The sequence below is a fragment of the Onychostoma macrolepis genome, chromosome 14 (genome assembly GCF_012432095.1).
Source record: "Onychostoma macrolepis isolate SWU-2019 chromosome 14, ASM1243209v1, whole genome shotgun sequence".
Taxonomy (NCBI): Eukaryota; Metazoa; Chordata; class Actinopteri; order Cypriniformes; family Cyprinidae; genus Onychostoma; species Onychostoma macrolepis.
Genome location: NC_081168.1, coordinates 1,227,170 through 1,244,149, shown reverse-complemented (window position 1 = coordinate 1,244,149; position 16,980 = coordinate 1,227,170). Strand labels below are relative to the sequence as shown.

The 16,980-nt window shown below is 37.7% G+C and overlaps 1 protein-coding gene across 1 annotated transcript; it reads right to left on the bottom strand.

The window, feature by feature from the left end:
- Window positions 1–1,775: 1,775 nt before the first annotated feature.
- On the bottom strand, window positions 1,776–12,870 carry LOC131552846 (tripartite motif-containing protein 16-like). The gene is made up of 6 exons (XM_058796973.1): window positions 12,249–12,870; window positions 11,815–11,910; window positions 11,501–11,734; window positions 4,466–4,625; window positions 3,846–3,893; window positions 1,776–3,623 (listed from the first exon to the last, which is right to left on the bottom strand). Exons 1-6 carry the CDS (start codon window positions 12,819–12,821, stop codon window positions 3,040–3,042), a joined length of 1,695 nt encoding a protein of 564 aa, XP_058652956.1. The 5' UTR covers window positions 12,822–12,870; the 3' UTR covers window positions 1,776–3,039.
- Between the last annotated feature and the right edge of the window lie 4,110 nt (window positions 12,871–16,980).

Sequence of the window (16,980 nt, the reverse complement as noted above, 5' to 3'; positions counted from 1 at the left end):
AGCGCAATATTTGACCGAATGGGTAAAAATGACAGTTATTTTCATCAGTTAGAGTAGACGGAGTACAGTAGAGACACTTTCTGCTTTTTTCATCACTACAAAAAAACTAGATGCTGAAATGAAGTGATTTTTCACATGATATTTCTTTTGCTTGTGTACCAAAATATCATAAATTGATAATAGCCATAAGTAGTTCATATTTTCCACAATTAGCTCATAAACATTAGGTGCATTTTTGTCTCAACTCTACCCATATGGTGTACAGTTGAAACAGTAGCATGGTACAGTTGAGACACCCATTCTTAATGCTCTAAAGCTGGTGTAACTCCCCTTTCAAGCAAGAGTGACCACAAAAACACTATTCATAGACTTACATCACAAAAATAAGTTTAATACAAATAAACCAATAAAAGGAAATGAATACAAACAAAATACATCTTATAACAAATTCATTTCCCCTCAAAAGGATATTAATAGCCAGCCAACCCTCCATAAACCCCCCACACAATCCAAGCTTCTCCACACAAAATAATCCAAAAAAAAAAAAAAATTTTTTCATAAACACCTTCCAATTCTTACTACATGTAAAAAACCACCTCAAGTACTCCAAATCAACGGTTAATTTCAATGCAAACATAACCCTCATGCAAATAAATAGTTTGTGTGTTTTAAAGCATCAACAGGTATAACGGGTACCAAGGTTGGCTGGCAACATGAGGCTGGGAAGTGATATACAAACAAAAACGAAAATAGAAAAATAAAAACACTCTGCTAGCCAGTCCAGTTCAGAATAGTCATCCAAATCTTAATGGCGCTGGAGGGATACAATGCACATATACAAGAACCGGCTAGCTGAGAACATGCAACATCACAAACACTGGAGGAACAGCGACCAACTAAACCGAATACAAAAACACAAAACACAATTAACAACCTATGTTTCGTTTAGCCTACCTGCTCACCCGGACCAAGTGCACAATCAAACACGGGGGTACTACACGTACAGAGGATAGCACGGTGTTTGCGTCTACATTAAAAACAGAATAACCTAATTTAATAAAAAACATTGTGAATATAAGGCCAAACAATCGATATTCACATAGCCTACCTACTCACCCAGACCACATCCGTGCACCAACAAACAGGGAAGTGCTACCAGACAGCACACTTCCATACAAAGAGATCAAACCCCGTCTCTAGGCATCCTTTCAGGTGCCTGCTTAAAAGCTCAAACTACCTGATTGGCCACGCCCTTTACTACTAGCCACCTCCCCGGCTACACTGGCTAACCATTTATAGCAAATGTAATGAATTACAAAATTACAGTTTTAAATAATTACAGTTTAATGTAAACATAACAGTAAAAATAACAATATACATACCTGTATATTATTTAACCCTAAAAAAGAGGTTTATATATTTTATTTAAAAGAAAAGAAGCCACTTGCATATAATCAAGGATAACTGTTTACCTGCTTTCTTTCAAAAGAAGGTTGTTATTGATTTCTTCATTTACTGTTTAGAAAAAAGTGAGTTATTACATTAATGTAAAAAAAATAAACCTTTGTTATTCTTTTTCTCTTTAACATTTGTACTTTTGGTATTTCACTGAGTCTGGCAAGTTAATTCATTTACAAAGTTACTGAATTCCTGTGAACTGCAAATAAGAATTGTTTAATTGATCTTTAGAAAAGGGATTGGGTAAAATTGGTACAGGAGAAAATATTAATTTTGTAAACACTAAAGAAAAATACCGCCACCATCTAACTGCCGGGGATCCAGGATTTGTGTTAGAGAAATAATAAAATTAACCCCTAGGGTTAAGAAAAGGGTCACACTTCGGTAAGAAAGGATAACTGGTGTGCACCCGCCCAACCTTCAGGACTTGTACAACTCCAGAGTGAAGAAACGGGCAGGTAACATCATCACAGACCCCTCTCACCCCGGACACAACCGGTTTCCTCTCAGGCAGACCTACAGATCTCTGTGCACTAACATCTTAGGCATAAAAGCTTAAACAGCTAATAAAAATTATCCGTTTTCTGTAATTCTTTGGCCTGTAAGCCAACTTCCCTCATGATCATTCCTGCAAAAGAACATGAACAACTACATTGCTTTATATTTCGTCAGAAACAAATGACCTTTGACCCCGTCCCCTTAGTTTTTTCTCTCTCTCTTCTTTTCCTCTTTGTCTAGCACCACTAGGATTTATTTTCCAAAGCAAATATCAGCTGTGCTCCTGTTAATATCATCCTGAGATTCTGACCTGTGTGTCATCACTTTTGTTACTTAATGTTCACACATGGGTAAATCTGAGTTCATATTGTGATGAATATAATTATATTGTGTTCTCGTGTGTTCTGAATGAGAACATGGTCAAGCTTGTGCAAAATGAGGACATTTTTGTGTAGAGTTTTGCAGAAAAGATTGAGCAAAATGAAGCGTGTGTGAAAACAGGTGACGTGTTAAAATTTTTGAGAAATGTGTCTTTGTTTCGAGAACTGAATGAATGGTTAATCAGTTATGTGTTAGCAATCAAGAAAAACTGTAACACAAAATATTGACAATCTGTAACTTACAAATAAAAATGAATTCCGAGGTTAACAGCTAAATGTATGACAATAAAAACAGCAGCATGTGATGCCAGAAGACAAAAGAACACAAAACACTGAAAAGGGCCGGAGCTCCATAAGGAGAATAATGAAAATTATTTACCGACTTTGTGTGATCATTTGATTTTAATTTAGAAAAAAAGTGACACTACAATATAAACTAAATGACTGATTTTGATCAACACAGAGGTAAAGAAAAGCACATAAACCACTCAGCAAGACTCACACACACACTGATATTACTGTCTATATGAGGATTTATTACACACATTTATTCTGATTCATGTTATTTCACTGACAGAAGTTCAGCTGCAGTATTAATGTCATGAAGAGAAAAGAAGAGACTGTATAACATCTCACTGTTACTGATTCATCATGTAACTCAAAGCATTATGGGTTGAATCTCTCGTCAGTCTATTCTGCTTCATCAACACAGTTTCACTGATGATCCATAATCAAAAATACCAAACCCAAACCCAGGATAGAGCGGCTGAGTGAATGTGGTCTGGACTGTGTGGATGAGGCTCATTGTGTCAGAGACGCTGTAGAAGGACAGAGTTCCTGCACCGTGATCCACAAACACTCCTATTCTCCTGACATCATCATCATCATCATCATCATCATCATCATCATCATACACTCCTATTCTCCTGATGATGGACTTCACAGGGAGACGAGTCTCTATATTATTGTGTCTGAATGAGTATCTGGAGGGAGAGCAGGACAAACTCCAGGACTGATTATTATGTCCAAAGATACACTCATTACGCTGTCCCTTCCTGCTGATGCTCTTATATGACACTGATATACGCACATATTCACTCCACTGCAGCTCCCAGTAACAGCGTCCACACACACTCTCTCTACACAACACCTGACGGTAATAATCAAATCTGTCTGGATGATCAGGATACGACTGGACTTTGCCAGTGTTAGTAATCGCTCTGTTTCTCTCAGACAGATGGAGGAGTTTATGCGCTGTGTTCAGATCCAGAGTGAGCTGATGGGAATCTGATGGAGATAAAACACATCAGAATCAGGAATTATGAATCTGTTTGATCTTTTCATGTAGCTGAACTCTTCATGTTCAGTGTATCATCAGTGTCTCAGTACAGATGACCAGATATCTGTGCAAATCATCATTTACATCATCAGTTATAAAACTCTTCTTTCACCTTCTACAGAAGAACATGAACTCAGTGAGTTTTTCTGCTTGTTTTCTTACTGACTTACATTGTAGGAAGTCGTTCCTGGTCCAGAGAACAATGTTGGTGAGTGTGACTGTGGAAATCAACAGACATGAACAGTGTGATTCTCATGATCCTGCATCCATTCCTAAGACATTTCTAATATGTGACCCTGGACGACAAAACCAGTCTTAAGTGTCAATTTTTCGAGATTTATACATCATCTGAAAGCTAAATGAATAAACTTTCCATTGATGTATGGTTTGTTAGGATCGGACAATATTTGGCCGAGATACACCTATTTGAAAACCTGGAATCTGAGGGTGCAAAAAAATCTAAATATTGAGAAAATCGCCTTTAAAATTGTCCAAAGGAAGTTCTTAGCAATGCATATTACTAATCAAAAATTAAGTTTTGATACATTTACGGTAAGAAATTTACAAAATATCTTCATGGAACATGATCTTTACTTAATATCCTAATGATTTTTGGCATAAAAGAAAAATCGATAATTTTGACCCATACAATGTATTCTTGGCTATTGCTACAAATATACCCCAGCGACTTAAGACTGGTTTTGTGGTCCAGGGTCACATATGATGTTCTCCATGATATGAGATGATGATGGACTCGTTTCTGAGAGCAGATGAATCTCCAGGACTTTACCTCTGTCTGAGATCTTCTTGAGCTCCTCTTTGCAGAAATCCTCCAGTTTGTCTCTCAGCTGATGGACAGATTCTCTCAAATCATCAAAAGGGAAAAGAGAAATGAAGGCATCATCATGTACATCTGTGTATTCAGGAGGTGCTGAGAGAGACTGGAAACTCTACAGAAAACAGAAATCAAAATCAGCTCCACACTTCATCCAATAACCTGCTCCAACATCAGATTTGTGCGGCTCTTGTTGACTTGACTGATCTTTAGTAACTCACCTCAATCCAGCACTTTCACAGCATCAGCTTCATTCTTCCCATATTCATTATATCACATTAGAGCTACAGATTCTACAACCCGAATTCTGGAAATGTTGGGACGTTTTTTTTTTTTTTTTAATAATAAAATGACTAAAAGACTTTCAAATCACATGTGCCAATATTTTTTATTCAAAGTAGAACACAGAGAACATAACAAATGTTTAAACTGAGAAATTTTACACTTTTGTCCACTAAATGAGCTCATTTCAAATTTGATGCCTGCTACAGGTCTCAAAAAAGTTGGCACGGGGGCAACAAAGGGCTGAAAAAGCAAGAAATTTTGAAACGATTCAAAAGATTCAGAGAAACTGGAGAAATCTCTGTGCGTAAGGGACAAGGCCGAAGACCTTTATTGGATGCCCGTGGTTTTCGGGCCCGCAGATGACACTGCATCACTCATCGGCATGATTCTGTCATTGACATTACTAAATGGGCCCAGGAATACTTCCAGAAACCACTGTCGGTAAACACAATCCGCCGTGCCATCTGCAGATGCCAACTAAAGCTCTATCATGCAAAAAGGAAGCTATATGTGAACATGGTCCTGAAGCGCCATCGTGTCCTGTGGGCCAAGGCTCATTTAAAATGGACTGTTTCAAAGTGAAAAAGTGTTCTATGGTCAGACGAGTCCAAATTTGACATTCTTGTTGGAAATCACGGACGCCGTGTCCTCCGGGTTAAACAGGAGGGAGATCTTCCAGCATATTATCAGCGTTCATTTCAAAAGCCAGCATCTCTGATGGTATGGGGGTGCATAAGTGCATACGGTATGGGCAGCTTACATGTTTTGGAAGGCACTATGAATGCTGAAAGATAAATATAAAGGTTTTAGAGAAACATATACTCCCCTCCAGATGATGTCTATTTCAACAGGACAATGCAAAACCACATACTGCAGCTATTATAACAGCATGGCTTCGTAGTAGAAGAGTCCGGGTGCTGAATTGGCCTGCCTGCAGTCCAGATCTTTCACCTATAGAGAACATTTGGCGCATCATTAAACGAAAAATATGTCAAAGACGACCATGAACTCTTCAGCAGCTGGAAACCTATATCAGGCAAAAATGGGACCAAATTCCAACACCAAAACTCCAGAAACTCATAACCTCGATGCCCAGACGTCTTCAAACTGTTTTGAAAAGAAAAGGAGATGCTACACCATGGTAAACATGCCCCCGTCCCAACTATTTTGAGACCTGTAGCAGGCATCAAATTTGAAATGAGCTCATTTTGTGCATTAAATTGTAAAATTTCTCAGTTTAAACATTTGTTATGTTATAATTCGTTACATTTATATAGCGCTTTTCTGGGTACTCAAAGCGCTTCACATGAAAGGGGGGGAATATCCTCAACCACCACCAGTGTGCAGCATCCACCCGGATGATGCGATGGCAGCCATATTGCGCCAGAACGCTCACCACACACCAGTTTATTGGTGGAGAGGAGACAGAGTGATGAAGCCAATCAGTGTATGGGGATGATTAGGAGGCCATGATGGTCAAAGGCCAATGGGCAAATTTGGCCAGGATGCCGGGGTTACACCCCTACTCTTTTTCGAAGGACATCGTGGGATTTTTAATGACCACAGAGAGTCAGGACCTCGGTTTAATGTCTCATCCGAAGGACGGACGTTATCTATGTTCTATTGTGAATAAAATATTGGCTCATGTGATTTTAGTCTTTTAGTTTTAATTTTATTCAAATTTAAAAAACGTCCCAACATTTTCGGAATTCGGGTTGTAGTATTTGACTCTTACATTATATGTGAACTTTTTAGGTAATAGTTTGGATGATAAAACATCTGCTAAGAACATAAATGTCCATCTAACAGCTCAAGCACATCAATGGAGTCTCATTGTAGGGTTGAGTCAATTTGCTCAGGCGAAGCAGCTCAAAGGCTACGATTAGATTAACCATTATTTATAACTTTAGAGCAGTTAGAGACACTGAAATTTCACAAGGACCTTTAAAGACACACCCAGGTTTGAATACGCTGAAGCATTGCTAATATACAGCCTCATTTCATGTTTGGGATCTTCGTGGTCAAATGCATCAATGTGTTACAGTCAAATAAATATCAGTTTTATCAGGCTTGAGGATCACTGGATCCAATTTTGATGAATATTACTCAGATTCTGTACTATCGATTTCACTGATTTCACCATGACATAATAAATCAGAATGAAAAATGAGGTAAAAAGTTTAAATGTTAGTCAAGTTTTGAACTGTTGGTGGCGGTAGTGGTGTTTGACAGCTAAATATATCTTCAGGAAGAAAGAGCCCAGAGAAATGATTCTTCAGGGTTTCTGCAGGATTTTTAAGCTCACATTTAAGACCTTTTTAAGATCTGCACATATAAAATTAATACCATATGAGCGGGGTAGGACAATGTCTATAGACCCATATTAAACTGTAAAAGTACTGTAAAAAACAATTTACAGTTCACAAAAAAACTAAAAGTTTTATAAAATGATTAACTTTACATTGTGTAGATTAAATACTTCCAAGGCACTCACGGGGTAAGATAAAAAGCCTTTAATGTGCTGGGCTTAAATCATTACAAATAGTTAAAAGTAGATCTACGCGTTTCGGCACAAAGCCTTCTTCAGAACACACATCAGTTGCTTAAACAGGTGTTCTTATACTAGTGTTAATTACTGAATCATCCAAGACAGCTGGTTAATATGTAGGTGTGGCTAATACTAGTATCTTATGCTGCCTTCATGTGCTATCGGAATTATCATAAATACCAGTTTCCTAATCGGAAATTGGACGTGAAAGGCCTCTCAAGTCGTATTTACTACTGGGAAATTCGGAAATAATTTTGATACCCGAGTTTCCGAGTTGGGCGGGTCATAAACTTTAAACATGGTGGAGGGAACAACCTTTGCTGCTGTCAATGCTGTTCTCACAACAACTACATCCCTTTGTCTTGTCGCTAAAGTAGTGTATTTATAGGCTAGATATGAACGATCATTCAAAGCATATCGTGTGTTTTATAAGCAGTGAAATAAGCATGTATTTGAACGAAATTCCAGAATTGTCAGCGAACTGCATGTACAGCGCGGTGAATGTTTATATGATTGTCAACCAATGGGATGCTACATTTTCTTCTTTCTGACATTAAAGCACTTGAATACGACAAGCTCGTAAATACGACTTCATAAGTGGGAAATAGGACATTTCCGATAGCACGTGAAGGCAGCATTAATCCAAAATTTTATACATACAGTATAACAATGCAAATATAAAATTATACACCATAAATAGTACAAATTACAAAAATGGTAAAAAATAAATTTCTTCATTAACTCCTGGGGATTTAGTCGCCCGGAGCATATGGATCCAAAAAGTGTCTCTTTGTAGAAGCTGTTTCTGTCTATTTCCACCTCTTATTGAACAAGGGATAGATTCAATTCCAATAACTTTAAGAGAACTCTTAGTGACATGGCCCACCTCATTATAATGCCTCGCCATGGGATATGCCATATTTTCACACGAATAGCATATTTGTGTTCAGCCATTCTTAAACACAATTTAAGAGTCATTATAACTATTTGTAATGATTTAAGCCCAGCACATTAAAGGCTTTTTATCTTACCCTGTGAATGCCTTGGAAGTATTCCATCTACATAATTTGATATTTACCTCTACTATACCCAATGAGCACCAGGGGCTTTATAAAGACACCCGTGCAGCACTCTCTGCTTCTGTTTCCTGATACACTTTACATTTCAGGTTTTTAATTTAAACAATTATCATCAATAAATTATTATACTAATTAAATGATATAAATTAGGGGTGTGCGATATTGATAAAAAAAATTATATCTCGATCATTTTCTTGGATTTTATCGATAACGATAATTAGACAATATTTTGCTGAGTGTTATTGTGCTGATATCTTATCTCTAATTGTGCTGACAGCTGACTCTTGAATTTTTTTGATGTTCTTCATATTCTGTGAGGTCAGTTCACAGCAGTGATAGAAATTAATCATTTTACCTTTAAGCCATTTTTTCTAAAAGTGTGCACCATCTTTTGAGTCAAATTCTTGCATTTGTGCTGTTAGCAAGCAAATTAAATCAGTATCAATGAAATTGATCTTTGCAATGCAGAGGAAACACAGAAGCTGCATTAGAAGTAGCATTAAGATGTATTTACACACTGTTTAATGGAGCTCTGAGGGACATGGAATACTTTAACCTGCAGTTACAAATGCATAAATAATGTTTTGATATTTTAAACATAAAACATTGAAAACTGATGATTGAAATTATTTTAAAAATGAAAAGGTACCTTAAATGTGAAATTAAAACCGCCAGTAGGTGGCAGCAAGTCACTGTTAAGTGAGTCAATGCGATTGAACCGAATCATTTAAACTGTTGATTCATTCAGGAATGAAACACCTCATGTTGTTCAGAGACGCAAAACAGCACTGTGGCTGTGTTTGGAATGATTTTTGTTGGAAAAATAGAGCAAAAACAGGAAATATGGCGTCTAAAACGTAAGTCTCTTAATATTGTCTTCTCGTTTATTGAACTGTTGTATGTTGTATGTCAATATCACATTTGTAATCATGCTGACTTTTGGAGAAAAAAAGTATTTTCTGCCCTTGAATTATGTGATAATTCTAAATAGTGCTGTCAATCGATAAAAAAAAATAATCACGTTAATCACAGTCATGGACTGTGATTAATCATGAATAATCGCAAATTTAAAATACTAGGATTTACCTGTAAATGTGTTGAAAAAGAAATGCATGAAACTAGTTTAAGGAAACAGAACCTTTCACACCTCCGCCAGTTTTTATTCAGCCATTATCAGCCTTTATACTGGCAATAAAACGTTTACCAAGCCACATCGCTTCAATCCCAGTACACATTTACCCAACTATTATCAAAAGTATTTCTAAATACAACAAAACATTTCTTGCGACCTTACGTGACAAAATACATTATAAGGAAGAATTGGACCTGTTCTGCAGGTGCATTAGAGCTAACATTAGCATGCTACATTTAGACAATTTATGAGATTAATAGTGCACTTTTACTCAGATCTTACTTCAAACCACCATCGAGTGTTTGTAATAACTTCCTTTTGTGATCACATGTGGAATTTGGTCGTTTACTGTTGTTAAAATATGCTATTTATAGCCTTTTATATCGCTGCACAAATTTGCATTTCAGATGTACACATTCACTTCAAGAAAATCACATACAAACCATATCTATCTTTATTGTGCGTTTATTATCTTATATAATCTATAGTGGCTGTTTTCATGTTTATTTCTGCTGCGTAAAAGCCTTAACATGTGCTCTGCTGAAACTCACGTTGTTTGTGATGTTACAACCGCCTCTCCGTTCTTAAGTTGCCAGGGATACATTCCAAGTATAATACACATTAGTAAAAGGATCTATTTGAATTTTTATTTGTCTATATACACTTTGGGCGGCCGCGGTACATTATAAAAGTAGCCCAAAAAACCACAACCCACGGCTCTGTAATTTTTTCCCTCGACTGTATTTTCAAAATAGCCCACTTGTGCCGTTACCCTGGCAACACTGGCTCTGTACCCTCATCACACAATCATAGATAACCTTCCACGCTGCGATGACGGGAAGGAGTTGGGGTCAAACCTTATCAAACGATTAATTTGATTAATTAAAAAAAATATTAACGCGTCAAATTTTTTTGATTAATCACATGCGTTAATGCATTAATGTTGACACCCCTAATTCTAAATGCATTTTAATAGACTGATTCATGCAGTGAAAGAATGCACTCTAAATGCGCACATGCACTATTTGCACTAGTTTAACCTGGTAGATTTCATCATGTAATGTATGTGCGCACTCTGTAGGTGTTTTGTTTGCTTTTCGTCTATTATACTCGATATCAAATCGCACATCGTTAAAACAACAATTACGATATTATAGCAGACCATACATATCGCACACCTCTGTACTGTTTAGATTTTTATAATGCATTGTCTTCTTATCGATCCACCAGTTCACATTTAAAGGGGTCATCGGATGCCCATTTTCCACAAGTTGATATGATTCTTTTTGGTCTTAATGAAAAGTCTATAACATACTTTGGTTAAAATTTCTTAATGGTAGTGTAAAAAACGAGCACACCGCATGTGTAGATTCCGTATTCAACTGCTCCAGATACGTTGACGCGTCAGCCATCTTGTCTTCCCCTGCACTGGAGGCGGACAGCTCTCAACTCACTCAGGGCGGGTCTAAGGTAAGACGGTCTTGTCAATCAACTATCATGGGAGGGGCCTGTACAGAACTACGTAATTCTGACAGGAATCTCAGAACAGCCTGATTTGAGAAAGGGGATTTTAAAACAGGTATACATGTTTTATAGCCTTTTGAAGTTTAATCATCACATTCAGCCATATCGCAGTTCTGGTCTTTCCGTCCCCAAATTTAAGACCTCTTGAAATCATAATTAAGACTTTTTAGACTTAAATTTGATGCAACTAAATTCAAGACTTTTAAATACTTTTTTAAGACCCACGAAAACCCTGTTCTTAAGAGATTACCAGAGCTGAAAGCCATTTGTAAGCGGCATTTCTTTCAAAAGAAGATGATTAGATGAGAGTCTGACTGATGATTATATAATAAGACACTCATTAAATGTTTCTCTGTGAGTCTGGTTTCACAGCAGGATCTGCTCAAGTCCACTATGATCCTGTTCTTCTAGATCTGTGTTACCTGGAGGAACTGGATGTGATCCTGTGTGTGTGAAAGCTGCTCCAGCTCAGCGTCTCTCCTCCTCAGATCATTGATCTCCTGCTGCAGTCGCTCCAGTCGTCCTTCAGCTCGACTCACTGCTTGCTTTTCCTGATCTCTGATCAGCCGTATCAGCTCAGAGCGGCGTCTCTCAATGGAGCGGATGAGCTCAGTAAAGATCCTCTCACTGTCCTCCACTGCTGTCTGTGCAGAGCGCTGTTAGGACACACAGTGATTCAGGCTTCAGTGAGTCTGAACTGAGACTGAGACAAACTTCTCTTCTTCTCCAGACTCACCTTATGAGACTCCACAGACTCTCTCAGCCGCTGAAGATCTTTCTCTCTCTGCTGGATTCTCTGCTGGAGTGTCTTCTGCGTCTCCTTCAGCTGCTTCTGCAGGACAAACACATGATAGTGAATCTCACAGAAAACTACTGGCAATAAATCATCATGTGAACAGATGAATCCAGTAAAAGTGGAGCTGATAACTAATGGCTGTAGGATCAAACTCCAGAAATGATGATCGGTTACAATCATCATACATGAATTAACATGAAGATTAAGGCCTGTTTCACACTCCAAGTGTACGCATAGTAAAAGTGAAACTGACACAAACGTAGAGCTTCACACTGACAGTGTTTCTGTGTAATTAAGCTGTGGCTCTACACAAAAAATAAACAGACTACTGGGTCACTGTACTGAGTATTAACTTGATCTCTAGTGTTAAATACCTGTTTCTCTGTCCTCTGTGCTGCAGCTGATACAATGTCGTGGTTTTTATGTTCAATAATCGTACACAGCATACATATACAATTCTGGTCAGTGCGACAGAAAACCTCGAGGAGCTTCTCATGTTTCTGGCAGATCATCTCCTGCAGTCGTCCAGTGGCTTCAGTCAAATTGTGTCTCTTTCCTTTAAAGAAACTCTCATGTTGTTTGAGGTGATTCTGACAGTAAGAGTTCAGACACACCAGACAGGACTTGACAGCTTTGTATTTTCTTCCAGTACAGACGTCACACTGCACATCTCCAGCTCCAGCGTCAAAGTCAGCAGGAAGATTGGTCTTCTTCAGTTTCTCCACCACTTCAGCCAGCATGGTGTTTCTAGCTAAAGCAGGTCTTGGACTGAAGGTCTGTCTGCACTGAGGGCAGCTGTAGACTCTCATCTGATCCTCCTGATCCCAGCAGGCTGTAATACAGCTCTTACAGTAACTGTGTCCACAGGGAATGGCCACTGGATCCTCCAGGAGATCCTGACACACTGCACATATGAACTCATCCTGAGAGACTCTGGCTTCTGCCATTTTACTGCATGAATACAGACATAAACACACAACATCAACTTCACTTCAGTTTCTCTTTCCCTGAAATCACGTGTTTCCTGCTTCCTGCTTCTATGTTTGAGTGATGTGTGTGCCTGTCAGTGTTTGGCAGTAACTAGTTACTAGTAACTTAATTACTGTAATATTATTACTTTTTGCAGTAACTAGTAGTGTAACTAATTACTAATAATATTTCAGTAATACTATTACAGTTACCATCCAGCTTACTTAGTTACTTTTGATGCCTCAACCCCGCAGATTTAAAATCCAACAATCAAATAATTCCTAGATTTATTTTCATAATTTTCATGACTCGCACATGCATGTGATGTCCCCAGTGCAGCAGGAAAGCTTGGAATATGGAAAAGCATACATTTAGCAGATAGAAATATTGCATTATATTGATTTTGTCAGGAAAAAAAGATGATCTGAACACTGATGTGTAAGTTGCGACTTTACTTTACTCTGGCATTACATCCCACCCACATCCCTCTGATCAGCATGTGGCACATTATACTAATATAAATAAAAATCATAATGAAATATAATTATATATGGGTAACAGATAAATTCCAATTCAAGCTACACAATGCTATGACAATTAATGAGATTAATACCACACGTCTTCTTGAATGTCACTATCAGGCACTATCGAGTGTTTGTAATAACTTCTGACTGTGATCCAATGTGGAATTTGGTCACATGATGAGGCAGAAATACAGTATGTTGTTAGTAACATTCTAGAATATTGTTTTGTGGAAGATACACAGTTACAACTTCTGTGGGGTGTGAAGAAAAAGTAATGTAACTAGTAGTGTAACTAATTACTGTTGCCAGAAAGTAATAAGTAAAGTAACAATATTACTTTTGAAAGGAGTAACTAGTAATGAGTAGTATATTACATTATATGAGTAACTAGCCCAACACTGGTGCCTGTAGTTTGTAATTTGAAAAATTGTCAATTTGAATTATGTTAGTAAGTAAAATAATAATCAGTTGAAATTCAAATAATTTTTTAACTAGGAAAGCAAAGTTTATCAAAACAGACTTTTTGAAGGCTGATAGATACAGTCAAGTCAAGTCACCTTTATTTATATAGCGCTTTTACAATACAGATTGTGTCAAAGCACTTAACAGTATCAAATTGGAGGATAGAGTGTCAGTAATATATAATGATAAGATTAAACACTCAATTTTCAGTTAAAGGCATTTCATTATTGAATTCAGAGATGTCATTATCTAGCTCAGTTTAGTTTAAATAGTATCTGTGCAATCAAATCGATGATAATCACTAGAAATTAAGTGTCCCCAACTGAGCAAGCCAGAGACGACAGCGGCAAGGAACCAAAACTCCCTCTGAGACAGAATGGAGAAAAAAACCTTGGGAGAAACCAGGCTCAGTCGGGGGGCCAGTTCTCCTCTGGGCAGACAAAACCTGCAGTTCAATTCCAACCGCAGCCATGTCAGATTGTGTAAAGGGCTTAATAATTTATTATTTAAAAAAAAAAAAAAAAAAATAAAATAATGTATTCATTAATTGTTCATATTTGTATATTATTGTTTTTTATATAATTATTTATTTTTTTATGTATAAATGTATTATATTTCTATTTTTATATTGTTGCAATTTCTAACAATAATAGTATTATGTAGTTAGGTTTTTTATTATATTTTTATTTATTTTGTTATATTTTTAGTTTTATTGTATTTTAGTCGAGGTCTTCACTGGGGATATATCTCTGGGGGTCATCTGGGTGTCCTGGTCTCCGCTGACGATCAGGGCTGCAGACATCATCTCCCGGCGCTGATCCACCATCTGATCGGATACGGACTGAGAAACAGAATAAGAAAGAAACAGACAAATATTAGCGTAGATGTCATTCTACTTACGATGTAACGAGTACATCGTGTGTTATGGGGAGTGTTCCCGGTTCCGGTTGATCTAATTAATGCAGCCTAACAATCCTTTAACGGATTTGAATAATAGAAGCGTATTAGTGTGTTATGTGTAAGCCAGGCTAAAGAGATGAGTTTTTAATCTAGATTTAAACTGACAGAGTGTGTCTGCCTCCCGAACAGTGTTAGGTAGATTGTTCCAGAGTTTGGGTGCTAAATAGGAAAAGGATCTGCCGCCCGCAGTCGATTTTGATATTCTAGGTATTATTAAACGGCCAGAGTTTTGAGAACGCAGTGGACGTGGAGGACTATAATGTGATAAGAGATCGCTCAAGTACTGAGGAGCTAAACCATTCAGGGCTTTATAAGTAATTAACAAGATTTTAAAATCTATCTGATGTTTGATAGGGAGCCAGTGCAGTGTTGACAGAACCGGGCTAATATGGTCATATTTCCTGGTTCTAGTAAGGACTCTAGCTGCTGCATTTTGGACCATCTGTAGTTTGTTGATCAAGCATGCAGAACAACCACCCAATAAAGCATTACAATAGTCTAAACTTGAGGTCATAAACGCATGAATTAGCATTTCTGCATTTGCCGTTGAGAGCATAGGTCGCAATTTAGATATGCTTTTGAGATGGAAAAACACAGTTTTACAGATGCTAGAAACATGGCTTTCAAATGACAGATTGCTATCAAACAGCACACCTAGGTTCCTGACTGATGAAGAAGAATTGACAGACCAGCCGTCATGTGTTAGATAGTGTTCTAGGTTATTACATGTGGGGTTTTTAGCCCTAGTACAGAGCCTTGAGGTACTCCATACTGCACTTGTGATCGATATGATACCTCATCATTCACTGCTACGAATTGATGGCGGTCAGATAAGTACAATTTGAACCATGCTAAGGCACTTCCACTAATGCCAACAAAGTTTTCTAGTCTATTCAAAAGAATGTTGTGGTCGATAGTGTCGAACGCAGCGCTAAGATCCAGTAGAACTAATAAAGAGATACAACCACGATCAGATGATAGAAGCAGGTCATTTGTAACTCTAATGAGAGCAGTCTCAGTACTATGATACGATCTAAATCCTGACTGGAATTCCTCACAGATACCATTTCTCTCTAAGAAGGAATATAATTGTGAGGATACTACCTTTTCTAGTATCTTTGACAGAAAAGGGATATTTGAGATCGGTCTGTAATTAACTAGATCTTTGGGGTCAAGTTGTGGTTTTTTAATGAGAGGCTTAATAACAGCCAATTTGGAGGTTTTGAGGACATATCCTAATGACAATGATTAATTAATAATAGCCAAAAGAGGATCTATGACTTCTGGAAGCAGCTTTTTTAGTAGTTTAGAAGGAATAGGGTCTAACATACATGTTGTTGGTTTAGATGATTTAACAAGTTTATACAATTCTTCCTCTCCTACAGTAGAGAATGAGTGGAATTGTTCCTCAGGGGATCTATAGCGTACTATCTGATGCGATACTGTGGCTGACGGCTGCATGGTAACTATTCCCCGGTGTTCCTGTCTGTGTTAACCTTGCCTTGTCTTGCCCTGATGTTGTCATTAAAGACTATTATTTTGAAGTTACTCCTCGTCTCCGTGTTCCTCGTTCCTCCCTGCTGTGTGTACCGTGACAGAAGTAAAGTAGTTCATAAAGTCATTACTGCTATGCTCTTGGGAAATGCCAACACCTGTTGATGCGTTATTTTTCGTTAATTTAGTCACTGTATTGAATAAATACCGGGGGTTATGTTTGTTTTCTTCTAGAAGAGACGAAAAGTAATCAGATCTAGCAGTTTTTAATGCTTTTCTGTAGGATAGGGTACTTTCCCGCCAAGCTATACGAAATACCTCTAGTTTTGTTTTCCTCCAGCTGCGCTCCATTTTCCGGGCTGCTCTCTTTAGGGTGCGAGTGTGCTCATTATACCACGGTGTTGGACTCTTATCCTTAATCTTCCTTAAGCGTAAAGGAGCAACCGTATCTAAAGTGCTAGAAAAGAGAGAGTCCATAGTTCCTGTTACATCATCAAGTTGTTCTGAGCTATTGGATATGCTGAGGAACTGAGATAAGTCAGGAAGATTATTTATAAAGCAGTCTTTTGTGGTAGAAGTGATGGTTCTACCATATTTGTAACAAGGAGTTGGCTTTACAGCTTTAGCTATATGGAATATACAGGAGACTAGATAATGATCTGAGATATCATCGCTCTGCTGCAAAATTTCAATGCCA

Coding starts and splice junctions, on each gene's coding strand:
- LOC131552846 (XM_058796973.1), bottom strand. CDS start 12,821: ATGGCAGAAGCCAGAGTCTCTCAGGATGAGTTCATATGTGCAGTGTGT. Junction 11,735..11,814: donor AGTCTGTGGAGTCTCATAAG/GTGAGTCTGGAG, acceptor GTGTCCTAACAG/CGCTCTGCACAGACAGCAGT. Junction 3,894..4,465: donor CAAGAAGATCTCAGACAGAG/GTAAAGTCCTGG, acceptor TGATTTCCACAG/TCACACTCACCAACATTGTT.